The sequence below is a fragment of the Anguilla anguilla genome, chromosome 6, assembly GCF_013347855.1.
Source record: "Anguilla anguilla isolate fAngAng1 chromosome 6, fAngAng1.pri, whole genome shotgun sequence".
Taxonomy (NCBI): Eukaryota; Metazoa; Chordata; class Actinopteri; order Anguilliformes; family Anguillidae; genus Anguilla; species Anguilla anguilla.
The window spans coordinates 24,953,014-24,970,775 of NC_049206.1; the positions used below are offsets into that span (position 1 = coordinate 24,953,014).

Sequence of the window (17,762 nt, forward strand, 5' to 3'; positions counted from 1 at the left end):
TTATGCTTCTTGATTGCTGTTGCTGATTTGCCCTTTTCTGCCTGTCTCAGACCATTGTATTGTGTCATTTTGCAATGTACCAGTCGGACAGTGTTTTACATGCATCGGTCTTGATATTGCTTGGGCCTTTCACTTCCACCACACTTATCAGTAACAGCATACCATTTTATTCAGTGCTGATAAGCACCTCATATTTAATACCTAATTGTGATTGGTTTCTGATGGTAATGTGCTCCAGATTATCTCCAGACCTTAATAATAAATGTGTGTTGTTATTACATAATTTAGTTCCGTAGTGTCTAGTCATATTTGTATTTATATTCTCCAAAATCACAAAACGAATGAGAAAAGAAACAGGTGTTGTGCAATTCTTTAATTTCCTAAAGTAGATATTATTTCTTGTAAAGAATACACACACTTACAGACACACTACTTGAATGTGAATAAATGCCACCATAGCACCATGCATCAAGTCATTTGTTGTCTTCCAATCACAACTGAATCCTGCATCTTCCAGAATCTGGATAAACACATATTCAGTTCAGTCTTCAGTATATAAGTGAAATGGACTGAGAAAAGATGACGAATGCCAAGCACCCCATGAAAGAACCTGACACTGTGAGTTATCAAATGAAATTTTGTACACCCCATTCTGATGTCATCATAAAGGCATCAAACGTGACCTGCTTGAAAAATGTCACATTTAGAAGTATGTGGCTTAGAAGTGCCTGATTCTTCCAGGACAGATTTGCAAAAGTGGCACAACGGGCATTTCTGCAACTGCTGGTATTTCTGGAGCAGCCGGCACCTCTGGCAGTTCAAGCAGCGTGTCCATTGGTGCTTGCCTCTTCACGACCGGCACTTCTTCTGACTCATTCGACTCAGACAGAAGGCCAGCGGTTGCCGGATCACTGACGATACTGAGCTTGTGATGGTGCTTGAGGCCGTGGATGGTATGGAGTTTTGGGACAACAGGGGGCGCTACTGACCCTGTAAGATTTGCTGTTGGGTCCACTGGGGACTGCTAGATCACAAGAGAGACAACAAACAGCTTGAAAGTAAATGGAGGATCTATGAAAGACATACATCTCTACTAATAACAGGATTTTTTTTTGTTTTTATTTTTTTTTTTGCTAACATATCAATTCAGGATAAATTAATATACTCTATTACAATATGTATGGTATCTCATAAAATTTTTATTTCATATTATCCAATAGAGGTTTACCTATACAATGAATCCAGTAGCTGAAGGAATGTATTTATATCATTTGGGCCAGTTCTCACTAATTGCATTCATTCAGAATGTCCTCCCCCATTACCCATCTCATAGATTAAAAAACATGCAAAAATATTTATGATTGGTTCTTTTAAGGCATCTGTCGCAGCCTGTTGATTTGATTGTCAAAGACTAATGTTCAACCTATCACTGAGTTCAAACCAAAAGGACAGAAATATTGTAGTTACAAATTTTGATTCAGAACATTCTAAAATAAATATGAATGTTAAAATGTTTCAGGTTATTTTGTTTAAGATAAGTTTTATCATTTACAATATGCATTTCTCAGATTGATTGCCTGCACTAATGTAGCTAATTTTTGATGCAAGATATGGATAAGAACTTGGTAGAGCTAGGTCCTTAGCTCGCTAATTAAATAAAGTTAATATCAGTATACACAATTATTTTATTTTTGACATTAAGATCAGCATTATCACTGCAAAGATTTTAATCATCTTAACAAACACATGAACTTTGGTAGGACACTAAGAAGGCATGATCTTTCCTAATGAACATAGTATTAACTAATAGTTATTAGTCCTTCCCCACCCCCTCTTTTGACGAAGGAGGCTTTCACAACTGCAGTGCACTTATCATTCCCCCTTCCCCAAAGCATTCAAAAATAAAAATGCATTTAGTACAGACATAGCCTTGAGAAATGGATAGAAGTTCTTTCTGATTTTGACATGACTGAATGACTCCACATGGCTCTGTTACATGTGTTTAATAACCATTTTCCACAGAATTTGTCTTCAGTGAAAATTGATGACTTAGTGCTTTTAATGCATTCATAAGAAATAAGAAAAAAGACTTACCACAGCAGGAAAGAGTGTGCAGTCTACAGTAATCGCAGAAAGGACACCTTTAGCCACACAGAAGCCTTTTCGCTGGAAGGGATGATATCAGATATACTTTTGTTATGTAACACAGTGGTCTCTTTGGGCACAGATTCGTTATGAGAAACTTGAGAAGCCTCTGTGTTCCTTCTGTCCTCTCTGTTTCTTAATTACAAGGGGTTTTGCTGGTAACAGGAGATTCTGGTGCTATTTTCCATTGCCACATTCTACTTGTTCTGTGAATTGTACAAGATCCTTCAAATTGATGTTTTGGCTTCAATGATAGTGTAACATAATTTGCAATGTTATGAATACAGAGCTGAGTATCAGTTATTTCAAAACAGAGATGGTTGTCTGACATGGCATTTGTCTTCTGCATGGATAGTCACTTTAAGTTAACTTATTTAAGGCATCTTTAACAGACTGATATTTTCACTGTAGTTTGTGCCAAGCTTACAGTCAAATTGCCCAAACCTTGTCACCTGGGCTCAGCTAAATATGAAGTACTTACTGCTGGAGGCTGCAGCAGTGGAACACATGCATCATGGTCATCGACTGTGCAGTTAGTTTCTACAATGGCATATTCCACAAAATACTGGGGACCGCCAGTCACAACCTGCAAATATTAATCAAGCTATTTGAAAATGAACGGAACACAAAACCTCCATTCTGTCGGATTGTTATTTTGTCATGTTAGGGGGAAAATGTACTGTGGTTGAATCTGGACATGTTCTTAAGACTGGACCAAAAAAAAAAAAGGACCATTTTTAATTCAAATCACTTGCTTGTCTTTTAGTTAACAAATATCGTTTCCATTCCAATTTAGAAGCATACATTTAACTGACTAGTTCTAGCTCTTTTCATGGAGTTCTAATATTGCAAAAGGCTTGAAGTAATTACACAGATGACCAGCAACCCAGACCCAATTATGTTAAAGAGGATACATGAATATTCACCCACCTGTGATGACAACCTGCCAACCTCCAACATTGCAAATTGTGCAGTGTCGTTATTCAGTTTGCTGTTGAAGATGCCCAGAGAAGCATCGACGACCTGCAGCGCATCGGTGTGGGTCAGAGCTACAAGCTGAGGACACCCAAGGCATACATCCTCAGCGGAATCTGCGCAGGAAGCAGGGGAGATGGCTCTTTAGAAGACAGCGGACTCATTCATAGAGTCTGTGTGCATTTCATACTGAATGTAACTGCATTACCAGTTCTTAAATTGCGCAAAAGCATGATATATGAAATGTGCATACAAAGGTTGTATAAAAAACATCATGTTTCACTGTAAGCATCCCAACATGTGAATGAACTGTGCATATCTGCTTGATTAATGCCCTCGTGAAGCTTTATGTGGTGGACAATTATTCTCTCACTCTGTAGTTCACTCAGGCATGATCAGTATTGTCTGTCTCATTGACATGCTCAAAAAATGAATGGCTTTCGCAAGGTCACCCAACAGTGCTAGCGTAGCCATATTCCCTCTCAACTTCATACATTTAAGCATTTAGACCACTCAAACAAGAGTGGCCATTAATTACAGTGTGTAAATGTAAATTGATTTGAAAATAACAGTAGTGTTTCTGTTTTCATGTCAGAGTGTAGGATAATACAGGATTTGTACAGAGAAATCTACTTTTCTAATTCTTAATATTTGAAAATATATACATATACCAGGTTTAGATTTGCACTTGTAGGCCACCACAGACAGAACGCCTCCAGCCTTGGACAATGCCACATCACAGTCTGCTTCAACTTTCTGAAAATGATGCAAAAGGTATACAAAGATATATTCCTATTAATTTTCTTTTAATTAAGCCTTTCAGTATATGAAGCAATGCAATTGAGTTGTTATGTCAAAGGTACAGCAGTGACAATATAAAAAGGATTCAAGCCAGCAACTCTGTAACCTCAACTCCATACTGTTTGTTCACCCATCAATCCTAGCATACGCAACAGACAGCATGTTTTTTAATCCAAGAATTATCAAGAATCCCCACGCTATTATGAATGCTATTTCAGGCATTAAAAACACATTGCCCCTAAATCCATTGTGATTTGAATTAATGTAACCTTTAAAACGTCCATTACTAAAAAAAATTAAAAAAATATGCAACTTCAAGCTGCATTTAAAAGTTGGCTCTGAATTATGTTGTTCAGTTTTTCAAACCACATTGCCTAATCACCAGAGAGTCATGAATGACCGCTCAGAAAGAGCTGTTCTTTTTACACCAATGGAATGTATCAGAGTGGAGCGGTGGTGTGGTTAGGGTGCCACCTGCAGGCGGAGATGGGGCGATTTAGCTGGTCTGCAACCACAGCTGTTGACAATTTCAGTAACTCTTTATCTGTTTCTGTCAGCAGCTGGAATGAGATGTAGGCGGGAACTATATATCGTGTTCCCTTCCCCTATGGTGGGTGGTTTGTTTGTTTGTTTATTTGTACCTTTATCTGCATGCACAATAAAGCCTGTGTGTGTCTGAAACAGACTGTGTGGTTTGTGGGGAGAGGAACAACAGAACCTGTTATAATCAGCTTCAATAATTTCGGTTCTTAGGGGTAATGAGAGCTGTTCTCAGTATGAAACAATTATGAAAGATACTGAGCCTTTGCAGTAAACTGAGAGTAGCTTTACCGTTTCCTGAAGAGGTCTGACTGTGCAGTTGGCAACAGGTGTTGGATCCAGGACATGACACTTGGTCTGAAGCAGTTCCAGTTCCACAATATAGGTCTCTCCACCATCTGCCTACGGTGGAATACGGTTTGGGGGGCATGAGATGTGGTTAGTAGATGGTTACTAGGCTTCTCTTTCTGTTTTTAACCATAAGAACACAAAGAACTTAAGAGTTTATTGAAAGTTAATAAAAAAAAAAGGCCATTCCGTTTGTCAACAGGCTTGCTCATTTACTCATTTTTTGGTTAGAGAGCATCTGGAAATGTATTGTAAGACTGGTCTTGAACACCCCAAGGCTCTGCTTTAAAAACCTAAATCAGATCTCCCTTAGATCCCTTTTGCTGACCCTACTCATAATATGTGGACTTGTGAAATTTTAGTTGGAGGGGGTCTTGAACATTTTCTGTCTATGATATATGTCAAATATATCATAGACATCAGTCTATTCTGTGGTATTCTGTGGTAATGTAAATTCTACATTTCAATTCATGTCAATGCTTCTGATTTTGCACAATACACCTTGCATAAATATAAATGGCAGGTAGTAATTCTGAAACGCAAACTGTGCACTAGAAAAGTATATTCCATAAATAAGCTTACACCTTTTCTTAGAATTGAAAATTGTATCCATTATTCATGCAAATGTAATAAGAAAGGAAAAAGCTTTGACATTTTTGTCTACATATTTTAAACTCCAAGGAAGAAAATGCATTTTTAAAATCTAGTGTGTTTGTCGAAAGCTCACCTTTGTAATTATCTTGATTTCTTCAATCTGGTTGAGGGCAAACTTGTAGCCATGACTGAACTGGGCATTAATGTACTCCTGGGCCACTAAAGCAGCTTCTTCTGCTTCCGGCGAATCACAGTTCGGCTTGAAAATACTTTGGAGCCCCTGTGCCCAGGCCCCTGCCAGCAGCCCCAAAATCACCACAGTGCCTACAGGTCTCATTTGAATGACTGAACCTTCCCAGTGGCAGACTGAAGCAATAGAACACAGAAACAGGACACACAGAAGTGGTGACCAGACTGACCACCGCCGTTTTATTTATACTGTGAGCCTCTCTGACTGTTATTCAGCCATTGCAAACACTGCATTAACGCTGGCTGAATGCCAAAGTAAATGATCAAATGCCAAAGTCAGCCAGTGATCAAGGATGACACATCTATACCCTTGTGGGGCATGGAGGAGATTCAGTTTAGTTTTAGGCTTTTGAGAAAATGAAAAACAGACAATTTAGCAATTTATTTGCAGAGACTAGCAAACTATTAGAAATAGGGAGGGAAACAAAATTATCTCACACATGAAGTATGTGAAGCTATATACAGTCCCCTCCAAAAGTATTGGAGCAGCAAGGCCAATTCCTTTGTTTTTGCAATACACTGAATACATTTGGGGTTGAGATAAAAAAGATGAACATGAGACAAGAGTTCAGAATTTCAGCTTTTATTCCTGGTATTTACACCTAGATGTGTTAAACTACTTAGAACATGGCACCTTTGGTATCAGACCACCCAATTATCAGGTGAGCAAAAGTATTGGAACAGAGAGTATTTAAGAAAATGAAAGCAAATAACACTTAATATTTGGTAGCATATCTCTTGCTTGCAATAACTGCATCAAGCCTGCGACCCATTGACATCACCAAACTGTTGCATTCTTCTTTTGTGATGCTTTTCCAGGCTTTTACTGCAGCCTCTTTCAGTTGTTATTTGTTTCGGGGGGTTTTTCCCTTCAATCTCCTCTTCAGGAGGTGAAATGCATGCTCAATTGGGTTAAGGTCTGGTGATTGACTTGGCCAGTCTAAAACCTTCCACTTTTTCTCCCTAATGAAATCCTTTGTTGTGTTGGCAGTGTGTTTTGGGTCATTGTCTTGCTGCATGTTCCTCCAAATTAGTTTGGACGCATTTCTCCGTAAGTTGGCAGACAGAATGTTTTTGTAGACTTCTGAATTGATCCTGCTGCTACCATCATGAGTTACATCATCAATAAAGATTAGTGAGCCCACTCCAGAAGCAGCCATGCAAGCCCAAGCCATGACACTTCCTCCACCATGCTTTACAGATGAGCTTATATGTTTTGGATCATGAGCAGATCCCTTCTTTCTCTACACTTTGGCCTTTCCATCACTCAGAGGTAGAGGTTAATCTTGGTCTCATCAGTCCATAAAACTTTGTTCCAGAACTTTTATGGCTCATCTCTACTTCTTTGCAAATTGTAATCTCGTCTTCCGATTCTTACTACTGATGAGTGGTTTGCATCTTGTGGTATAGCCTCTATATTGCTGCTCTCTACGTCTTCTTCGAACAGTTGATTGAGATACCTTCACCCCTGTCCTGTGGAGATTGTTTGTGATGTCACTGACTGATGTTTTGAGGTTTTTCTTCACAGCTTTCACAATGTTTCATCAACTGCTGTTGTTTTTCTTGGTCGACCTGTTCGATATCTGTTGGTCAGTACGCCAGCGGTTTCTTTCTTTTTCAGGACATTCCAGGTTGTCGTACAAGCTATCCCTAATGCTTGTGCAATGGCTCTGATCGGTTTCCCCTCTTTTCTAAGCTTGCTTTTCTCCCAAAGACAGCTCTCTGGTCTTCATGTTAGTTTATTTTTATAACACAAATGCAGTTTTCACAGGCAAAACCCAAGGCTAAAACCAAGAGTAGACATTCAGAACTATTTATTGTTTAACCAATCAATCTAACAGGACATATCTGGGCAACAAGAAACACCTGTCAGTCACATGTTCCAATACTTTTGCTCACCTAAATATTGGGTTGTCTGATACAAAAGGTGATATGTTCTAAGTTGTTTAACAAATCTAGATAAAAATACCAGGAAATAAAAGCTGAAATTCGGATCTGTCATCTCATGTACATCTTTTGACCTCAAACTGAACTGTCTTCAGTGTATAGCAAAAACAAAGGAATTGACCTTGCTGTTCCAATACTTTTGGAGGGGACTGTATATGATGTAAAATGAGGGGGAAAATGTGACCATACTAGGCTCATTTGAGTGCTTTGTTAGACATTTGCACTTTTATTATTATTATTATTATTATTAGTAGTAGTAGTAGTAGCAGTAGTAGTAGCAGCAGCAGTAGTAGTAGTAGTAGTAGTAGTAGCAGCAGCAGTCGCAGCAGTACTAGCATTGAGTCAGTCAAAGTAAATCAGTTTGTGTTATTGATTATAAAGTTTAAATTGTGATCTTGCTGATAGCCTTTGTGTGAGTTTTGCATTCTAATGAAGCCACAGGCAGGTCTTCGTGGTTAATTTCAGATAAATGCATTCATCACTTGGCAGATCACTGTGATGGATGCCAGAGGATTCAACCAAATATAATGACACATAAACATTAATAGAACATAGATCAGAGATGTCTGCTGTACTATACAAATGAACCATTGCCTTCCCAGACCTGTATGAGTCCAGTATCTGACAGCTTAATAGATCTATTTAATGTGTCATTATTTAACACAGCTGTCCTATATCAGTTAGAAATCCTACATAGACAGTGTGCCCCATGGCCAGGGTGGGCAATCATAGGCTGTATAGGACTCTCTGTTCAGAGTAAGAAATTATGTAACATGCTCAACTCATTGCCATGAACTCAAATCCATTTGTCACCCCATAGCACCCACCAAGTAGCACACACTGTCAGAAAATTTTCCTTTCCCTCTTTAACAACTCTTTGTCTCAGCAATAAGCTGCGACAACTACCGTCATTTTAGACATTTGGACTGTAAATATTGACCATGTGAATATTTACCTTACTTTTTTTGTGGAGGGAGATTCTCATTCCTGCGAACATCCACAATTGCCCCTCTGACCTGCTGAAGGGGACACGGATATTTTCCCGGAAATGTTTTCCGTATGTCTTGCCTTAAATGTGTGTTGTCAAAGAACGGATGTATATGTGACACATGGGGTCAGAACCTTTTAACGGCTTTCTCAATTCCCCTGCCGGGAACTGAGTTGAATATTGATTTTGTCAAAAAGTATTTTTGGGGGCTTCTAGGTAGCCCATTCTGTTAAGGTGCTGTTCGAGTGCATGGACAGTCCCAAACTCTGGAATGCTCCAGTGCTGACTGTGGCCACTTGCAGTATTACGAGGGCATGCTTTTCAAAGAGGCATGACACTATATTGTCAATTAAATTTTTTTTGCTGTCCTGCTGACTTATTTATAAAACATTTGACCAACCACAAAAATTAGACCAGCTTCCAAAGCATGCTATGGCATGATATACTACTCATGGATATTCTGTAGTTTCATAAATTTTAGTTAACATTCCATGTACTTCCTCCCGTTTCTTTATGTTGCAGGACTAATCTAGACTAATCGAGAAAATTCGTAAATAATATTTCAAATGTATTTTATTGAGCAAAACGTTAATCACATTTGTTTAATCGTGGAAGAAGACATTTAATAGCATTTCGCAGTTTTTATTGGTGCACTCATTATATACCGTTCATTGTATGTTAGCAAGTCAGTTCAAAAGAAATACCAGGGCTCATTTCACTCACAACCAGTAGTAGGAGACAAAGTTCCTTTTAATTTCAATGGAGCTTGACACTGGTTTTAAACCGGTAGTGGATGTATGACGTATTTAATGCCCGACAGATACATGTGTAGTTGTGTGTGAGCCGGGTTGTTAGGAGTAGGATTACTGAAAGCACTTTACTGTCCAGTGATGGCTGGATTTTGGTAACGTTTTGTGTGGTTATTGGTATGTTACTTGGTTGTAGACGGGAGAGGAATATACTCGCTTGACGCATAGGCTATTGTCATTTGTTGTTGTGTGCTGAAGGTTTTTTTTATTCAGTAAGGAAATGATGTATGTGATGCAGTAGTTTTCTAATGTTTTTTTTTTAGATAACATAAGCTAGCTAACATACCTTCCCGATTTACTTTTATGCACGAAACTAATCCTTGATTCTTTTATACCAGATGTGATTTTGAAGTGGTAACGGTAGCTATAGGCTACATTAGCTTGACAGATACGCTTTTGAATGTGATCAGAAACGCGTAGCTTGCTCTATTTTTCCAGATCTGGGGTCGTGACGGGCCAATCTAATGTAAAATGGCTGCAAAAATCTTCGGCAATGAGGACCAATAGTTTCGCCAGGCTTCACCGCAACCGTTTTTGGTTGCAGGCACGTGGAATGTTATTCTCTAAATACCGGTCTTTGAGTCATATCAGACGAAAAGGAATCCTCTCTCACGTACATAAGACACGGCGGACTCATTTTCGGCTAAAGAAATTGTCTAGAACTAGAGTCAAGCCTCAGGGGTCTGCTCAAGTCGCAGTCCACCTGGGTGCCGAGGTGGTTAAGCATGACATAACGGAAGGACAATCACCCGGCTGCCCACTAAAGACAGACAACCCAGAGGAGGTTCATTCAGCAGATATGTCTGCAGCCATCTCAGGCTGTCCAGTTGTATTATCCGAGGAGTCTGCAGTACATGCTCCACCCCTGGAGCTGTCCAGCATCCACTTTTCCTTGAATGTCATTGGCCAGACTGTGGACAATGTTCACCCAAGCTGTGCTTCACCAGAGGAGGCAGGTCAGAGGACCAAGCAGACAGCAGAGTGCAGAAGTGTAAAACGGTCTCTGTCAAAGAAGAGCTCAAGGCTATCCAGGAATGGCAGAAGAAGAGGTCTGCCTCTGTTGAAGTGGCACAGGAGATTGTCAAGGTTTGACTTCCAGTTCTGTCGGTACAGAGTCGGGAGCTCTTGGTTTGGCCGCTGCAGGAAGGGTAGAAAATCCAGAAACATTCCCCACATTTCAAACCTTAGAGACAACTCCCAAAAAGCAAAAGTGCTTCCCTACTTGTCCAGCCCAAACACAGAGCCCAAGGACTTAATCAGGGAAGGCAGTGGCAATGATCTAAAGAAACTTGGGAAGATCGAGCGTGTGCCAGAAGAGGGTGGGTCAGAGCCAGCAGAGGGAACTCTGGCGCAAGACCAGTCTGCCCTCAGCGTGTGGTCGTCAGGGCTGGAGGCTGTCTGTGGGCCTGCCGGAGGAAATAAGCACACGTCCATGTCCTGTGACAGCAGTGGCCCAAAAACTCAACCACAGCTGGACAAACCTGAGGGGCCTGAAATATCCAGGGTGGACCATAGTCACAGTTCTGGAATTAGTGGTCTAGAAATAGACAAACAGACTCTACCTGCCAGCAGCCCTCCAGCTGGTGATGGTGAGGACAAGGAGGCAGCATTACCCCCACCTTGCCTGGTACAGGGCAGCGGGCCCCTTCGGGACCACCGCTACTGCAGGACCACAGTAGGGGCCCCCAACTCTGTTACACACAGCAAGAACCTACGCACTAAGGAGGTGGCGGCCACTAGCAGCCAGCTGTTATCCAAACAGGTCACCAATGAAGCGATAAAAGAACTCATTCACGGTAGATGTTTTCTGCAAAACATTTTCCCAGAGCAGTAGTAGCTGTATAGTTCTTGAAAATTATTGAATACTGGAAATCTGCATCCAGCAAAGTCATAAAAGTGATCATATAGGTCACTGTCCCTGGAAAAATCATATAAATTGGGCCAATATGCCACATTTTTGCTAACTAGGCTGATTACTATCTATTCTTGCAATATCTGTGTGTTGATAATACTAGCAAATCTGACAGCTCACTGAGGAGTGAAGTGTATGTCTTTGTGGACACAAAATACTTTAAAATATTTATACAAAAAATTCTTAAAACTTACTTTTAGCCTTATATTGTAATTGCGAGGTAATGGAATATTTTAAAAATGTTATACAAGTCCCTGATAAGCATATACATTTAAGAAAAGAGAGTTATTGGTAATCTTTTGTCTATCTGTCCTGTCTTCACAGAGTATCTTAAGCACTTTTATGGGAAGCATGGCAGCTTCATACCTTTGAGTAAGAGTGATGTACTGAAGCACCTTAACAATAAGCTCAACACAGACCTCAAGGACAGGTAACTTGGTCTTTTGGGCTGGTGTAACTGTGTGATGATTCTCTCTAGATCTAAAGTGGCCTAGGTGTTGAAATTATATACTTTATTCACAAGTGTTAGACTAGTTCCTGATATTGTACATTGATAAACTGCCTACGCCATGTACTCATACTTTCTTTTTCCTGTTCTTCTTTCCTTTTCTGCATCAGAAAGTCTTTAATCTATACAGAACTGACTAAATACCAAGCTGTTTTAGCCAGTTCTCCAATGCGCTGTTTCAAAGTGGTCTACAACAAGCACATGTTGACCCTGGAGGACCTTTCTACACTGGACAACCAGAACTGGGTCAATGATCAGGTTGACCTTCAAGAGCCATCTTCATACCTTAATAAAATAAAATAAAAAAATAGTCTCAGGATCTGATAACTAAATTATTGTCTGTCTTTATGATGCTTAAATATATATATATATATAAATTCCAGTTTAATATTTTGTTTTTATTTGCACCAACACAAGTTAACTACACTAACTAAGAAACCTTAAAATACAAAGGAGATGTGAATGGTATAAGAGCAGTTTTTTATTGGTTTATTTTATGAGGTCCTAATTAATTTATGTTTTATGACTCTTTAGGTTATAAACATGTATGGGGAATTAATCGAGGAGGCTGTCAATCACAAGGTCTGTTGACCATACAGTTCTGCATGCCTTTTCAAACTGCCATCGCCATCTGAACCCGTACTGTGAGAAAGAAAAGTCATAGTCGTTGATGCAGTCTTCAGCCGTCAGAGGCAGCTACTGAGGCATTTTTTTGGCTAGTTGGCATTGATTATGCCAACTCATGCAACTCTTCATATAATGCTTGGCAGTGGAGGTTTGAGAAATAGCATCTGAGTGTGTCTCTGCTTTCTTTTATAGGTCCATTTCTTTAACAGTTTCTTTCACAGACAGCTGGTAACCAAGGGGTATGAAGGGGTCAAGAGGTGGACCAAAAAGGTAATGTCATTAAAGGTCATCTCTTGCATTGCTGAACAAAGAGCCAGATTGATGGATTTGGTGAGGTGAGGTGCAGACCAGTTACAAGTATATACTTGAAATATTTTGCAAATGCTGGTGAAATTGTAATGTTTGCAAGACAATGCTGAAGAGTAATGAGAATCTCTAAGAATTCTGAAACAGAAGAATGTTCAGCAAAACATGTGACTAAAATGTACACTTGTATGAAAAATACTTTTTTTCTAAATATTGTGCAAGTTATATGCTGGAACGTTTCTAGTATTTGAAGGGTGTAGGTATTTAAAATAATTATATAACACGGGTCTGTTGAAGTGTTCATAAAGATGGAATACAGTTTCAGAAATCCAAAAAAATCACAATAGACAGAGTATTGATGAGTTGATAAAGATGGTACATAGTTTCAGAAATCCAAAAAATCACAATAGACAGTATTGATGAGTTGATAAAGATGGTGTATAGTCTCAGCAATCTAAAAAAAATCAACAATAGACAGAGTATTGGTGTCAAGTCCTGTGTAGAGATATTAAGTGCGGTGTCTTGCTAATAGAGTCCGCATGGGAACATTTTCACGGGCTTTTTTATTTTGGGTCCTGTCGATTGCATGTTTGAATAATTTTGGATTTGCAGGTGGATCTCTTCACAAAAAAACTGCTGCTGATTCCCATTCACCTAGAGATCCACTGGTCTCTGATCACTGTGGACATTGCCACCCGGAATGTCTATTTCTACGACTCTCAAGGCATTGTGTTCAGGCATGCTATTGAGGTAACTGACAAGCCTACAGCCTAGCCCGTCCCAAACCACAGAAACATAGTATATTTCTTTAGAACACTTCTTCACATCATTTAGGTTTAAATTAATCATTAAAGACTGTTATCATGCTACTGTGGTGTCAGAATAGTTACTTTGATGCGAACATGTAATGGCACTGGCCTCTCTCACCTTCAAGGAATTCTGGACTGTTCCAGTTATATATATATATATATATATATATATATATATAGATCCTATAATGTAAAAAGTACAATACTGTAACTGCTTTCACGTTGCCCTGTCCTAGTAAGCTTAAAAGGTGGTTTACACGTTTTTCTCTCACCCTTTTACCACAGAACATCTTAAAGTACATTATGGCTGAAGCGAAAGAAAAGGAGCAGATGGTTTATCAGAAAGGCTGGAAGATGATCATTAACAAGGTAAAGTAAGGTCGACTGTAATGCGCTAAAAACTCACTGCACATGAACTGACTTAATTAAAAGTAAATGGCTTGAATGCGGAGCAGACTTCACAGGTGGCCAGTTCGACCATTAACCATTTCAAAAATGTTATGAACCTTCCATCTTCATTCCCTCATACCTTGATTAAAAGTAGATGCATTTTGAGTTGTGCTCTGTGGCACATTCCCAAGTTGCTTATCTGTTTTTGCATGGCTCAGGTAGCAGTCTTATGCATACATCCTTCTTGAGCATATCCAACTCATTGATGCATATTTGATTTTCTTTCTTGGACAATGTTATAGCACTTTTACCACATGCTTTTTAAATAGTATCCATGCGGGATTCCATTTTTCCACTGCCATATTTCCATTGACCAATAGCTGTATTAATGGCTTCATTACATTATACTTGAAATCATGCCGAAATCATTTTTCCAAACGCTAGTTTTTATCTTCGCTAACAGTTTGGCAAGTTCATCAACCATCATTAGTGACTTGATAAAAACATGTTTAATTTTAAGGATCCAGGCCATCATGTTTTCATGTTTTCCTCCAACAGAGGATACCACAGCAGAGGAACGACAATGATTGTGGGGTCTTTGTTTTGGAGGTAAAATCCATCAGTACCTTTGTGTTGATTCTGCAGATTAGTCAGTCGGTTGGGCTTCCTCAGTTTAGCAATTGAAGCTTCTGCATGCTATCAATCATTGAAAAAGTGGACTGCCAAACAAAATCTTTAGTTTAAATGAAAAATGCAGGCAGAGTGAAGCTTTGTGAGCCTTGTAATGAGTACAGCACTATGTATTTGTCAGTTGCTGAATTGTTTATTTAAAAGGCTTAAAATCCTTTCTGTTATTTCGTTTCAACAAGAAGCTTGTGTGCACTTTTGTCTCCTCCTTGATTGACTACTATAATATGCTTTTAATCAGTGCCCCTACTAGGGTTTTTAATTAGCTTCAGTATGTACAGAACTCTTCATTGCTTTTGTTCTTAGTTTTACTATTGGCTGAAGTGTTCGCCCAAGTGCGGAGTTTGAAAATCAGACCTCTATATAAATGCACAGTTATGTATGCATTATTATCGACTCTATGATTGAGACTTCACTCGTTGCAGAACACTGTGTTTTGAACCAGTGAACCCCTTATAATACATAATGGCTCCAGCCATTTTGTTTCATGAAGACTCACTGTGCCATTGCTGCTGTGCACGGCTCATCCTGACATCAGCTGTTTGCTGTTTCCTCTTGCTCCCTCAGTACTGTAAGTGCCTGGCACTGGGCAGACCGCTGCAGTTCTCTCAGGCAGACATGCCGAAGATCCGGAAGCGCATTTACAAGGAGCTCTGCGACTGCAAGCTCGCAGAGTGACGTAGGAACCTGTTGTTGTCTTGCCCTGGCCCAGAGAAGGCCGCAGTCACTGCAGAGTGCACACCTGATTTCAGAACGAACCTACGGAGTGGAAACCGGCCCCTCCCTGCTTGGATAATATGCTCCCTAACATGAGTTTAGAAAGGTGCGCTGTTCACAAGTCAGAGGAGACTGGTCCCTACAAGCCTTTGTGTTTAAGACTGGGGTTGAAGCAAATGAATGCCATCAGTGTCAGTGTTTCAGGTACTCTTCTGAGTTGCCTCCACTTCTTCTGTTGGTTATAATCCCTATAATCCCTTTGAAAGGGTTTTGTTTAAGAAGACAAATTAAACTGCACTTGCAACTTTTGTTCTGCTCGGTTCTGTGTTGCTTGATTGTAGAAGGCAGATTGTAACTGGAAGAAGGCAAATTTCTTGTTACTGCCTTAAAGCTGGCTTTTCAAAGCATAAAAACTTTTTTTAACTTCGTAATTATTTTACTAATTATCATGTGATTTTAGTCGCCCCCATAGATTTTCACTGAATGATGTACTTGACTGATAAACATTAAACAGTATGTCCATTGTCTTGACATTTGTCTACTGGTAGATGATATGAACATTTACTGGAATTATTGTTGCACTAGTTGTTTGGCGACTGTTTTCACAAGGAGTTAATATTGTTTAAGAAATACATGTCTATTGTTATGTTTGCTTCCATTTACTTTTGGTTCTTCTATTTGTGCGGAAAGCAGTTAGTGTGAAGGCATGCGATGTGATTTTCATTTCATAATGGGCTACACTAGCAAAAAAGGAGGAACACGTTATTGCATAGTGTGATTAAGCAAATAGTGTGCTTTAATCCAGCACAGATTGATAAAAACGGCTACCGTCAGATTCATTTTGTGAATTATCACATGGAGTTCTGGGTTAAATCCTTAAACCAATGTATATGTATATAAGCAAACATTTGAAAATGTATGCATAACTGCAGAAAGCCCCATATTTATTTATTGCTGCCAGAACTGTTCAATGTATGGATATGTGTAGTCTATGAGCAAGTACTGTACAAAAATAATTGAAACATTGTACATTGAAAAATGTTTAATAAACAGTGAAGTCCTATTATGGATGTGGATGCCACAGAATTGTGTATGATTTTGGACCGTGGAAGCATGAGAATTGCAAAAGTTTTGCTTTGAAAGCTTATTGTGATTATAGAAATGTCAAAAAGAGTGGTTCCACACAGCATCCTTGCCTGAGTAACTTCAAAAACAATTAACCTGAAGAATAAGGAGAGCTGGAGAACACTGAGCTTTTGCACTGTTTAGCACATTTAATGAACAGGGCAAGACTCAACATCCAAGATGTCTTCCTCAGTCAAAAATATATAGGAGCTACAGCAGGAGACCTGACCCATGATTTGTAGCCACACAGTGACATGCAGCTTTGTAACTGATAATCGTATTAGAATTTTTCTGGTCTGCTTTTCTCTGTTAAAGGGCACTCTTGGTCTGACCAACTTACATTTCTGAGCAGGAACATTTTAGCATGCAGTGTACATTGGTGTTCCTAAAACTGATTTTTTCCATATTCCTTTTCTGAGTGTGAATGGCTGGAGTTAATGCACAGAACATTGGCCACAGTGGTAGAAATCTTTAGGTGACGCTGGTAGCCAGAAGGGTTCTGTCAGAGGACTTCACAAAACATGCAAGCACACCAGGGGTTGTCTGGAAGTGAACTCTTTGAGAAGGGACAAACATACTGTAATTGCTAAAACTCTTTGTTTTCTGCTCATTATCACAAAACATTACTCTGACACAAGACAAACTGCTTTTATTTATTGCCCATTCTGAAATTTGAATAATAAGGTGTAAATAACAATGCCATAACCAATGCCAATGTTTTAACCTGCAACCTTCAGATAGTATTCACAATTCCTTAATCACTTTACAGCGTAGTTTCATGTACTGTTCAGGAGCAATAAGTGATGTAATGCGTTTATGAGTAAATACTTTTCCTTGGCTCAGTTTTGACCCTGGGTCTTGAAATGGGTTTCTGTATTATAGGGGCCCAAGCCGCAAGAAACCCTATTGTTTATTTTACTATTGTTACTATTCAGTAGACTTTTGAAGACATAGCAAATAAATCCTCAGGAACATAAAAGTTTAAATGTGTTCTAAGAACACAGCAGGTGAATTACTACACTGGTGGACAAAGAGCCTGATAACAGTTTCTGCAATAGACAAAAGATAATGGTACAGTTTGGTAAACGTTTAGATTTAAGACAACCCAGGTGATCTCGCAGTCCTTAACCCTAATTAGTGTAATTAAGTTGTAACCAGTCCTGTTCCTGGAGATCTACCATCCTGTTGGTTTTCACCCCAACCCTAACAAAGCACACCTCATTTAATAGCTAGAGATCTTGCTCAGCTACTAGTTAGTAGAGTCAGGTGTGGTTGAAATAAAAAC

At 39.3% G+C, this 17,762-nt stretch overlaps 2 protein-coding genes across 5 annotated transcripts; one reads left to right on the top strand and one right to left on the bottom strand.

Moving 5' to 3' along the window:
* Window positions 1-358: 358 nt before the first annotated feature.
* On the bottom strand, window positions 359-5,835 carry LOC118230577 (alpha-2-HS-glycoprotein-like). 2 transcript variants are annotated; one of them, XM_035423703.1, is made up of 7 exons: window positions 5,537-5,835; window positions 4,753-4,863; window positions 3,792-3,876; window positions 3,076-3,236; window positions 2,627-2,731; window positions 2,095-2,166; window positions 359-1,021 (listed from the first exon to the last, which is right to left on the bottom strand). In XM_035423703.1, exons 1-7 carry the CDS (start codon window positions 5,738-5,740, stop codon window positions 719-721), a joined length of 1,041 nt encoding a protein of 346 aa, XP_035279594.1. In that variant the 5' UTR covers window positions 5,741-5,835; the 3' UTR covers window positions 359-718. The 2 variants fall into 2 exon arrangements, with proteins under 2 accessions (XP_035279594.1, XP_035279593.1); XM_035423702.1 differs by having other exon boundaries at window positions 359-1,024.
* On the top strand, window positions 4,640-16,435 carry LOC118230576 (sentrin-specific protease 5-like). Of its 3 annotated transcripts, none has more exons than XM_035423699.1 (10): window positions 9,311-9,513; window positions 9,835-11,192; window positions 11,633-11,738; window positions 11,927-12,074; window positions 12,351-12,398; window positions 12,636-12,713; window positions 13,362-13,499; window positions 13,844-13,927; window positions 14,507-14,557; window positions 15,203-16,435. In XM_035423699.1, the coding sequence occupies exons 2-10, from the start codon at window positions 9,890-9,892 to the stop codon at window positions 15,311-15,313; spliced, it is 2,067 nt and encodes a 688-aa protein (XP_035279590.1). In that variant the 5' UTR covers window positions 9,311-9,513; window positions 9,835-9,889; the 3' UTR covers window positions 15,314-16,435. The 3 variants fall into 3 exon arrangements, with proteins under 3 accessions (XP_035279592.1, XP_035279590.1, XP_035279591.1); XM_035423700.1 differs by having other exon boundaries at window positions 9,311-9,491; XM_035423701.1 differs by lacking the exons at window positions 9,311-9,513; window positions 9,835-11,192 and adding an exon at window positions 4,640-4,899.
* Window positions 16,436-17,762: the final 1,327 nt, after the last annotated feature.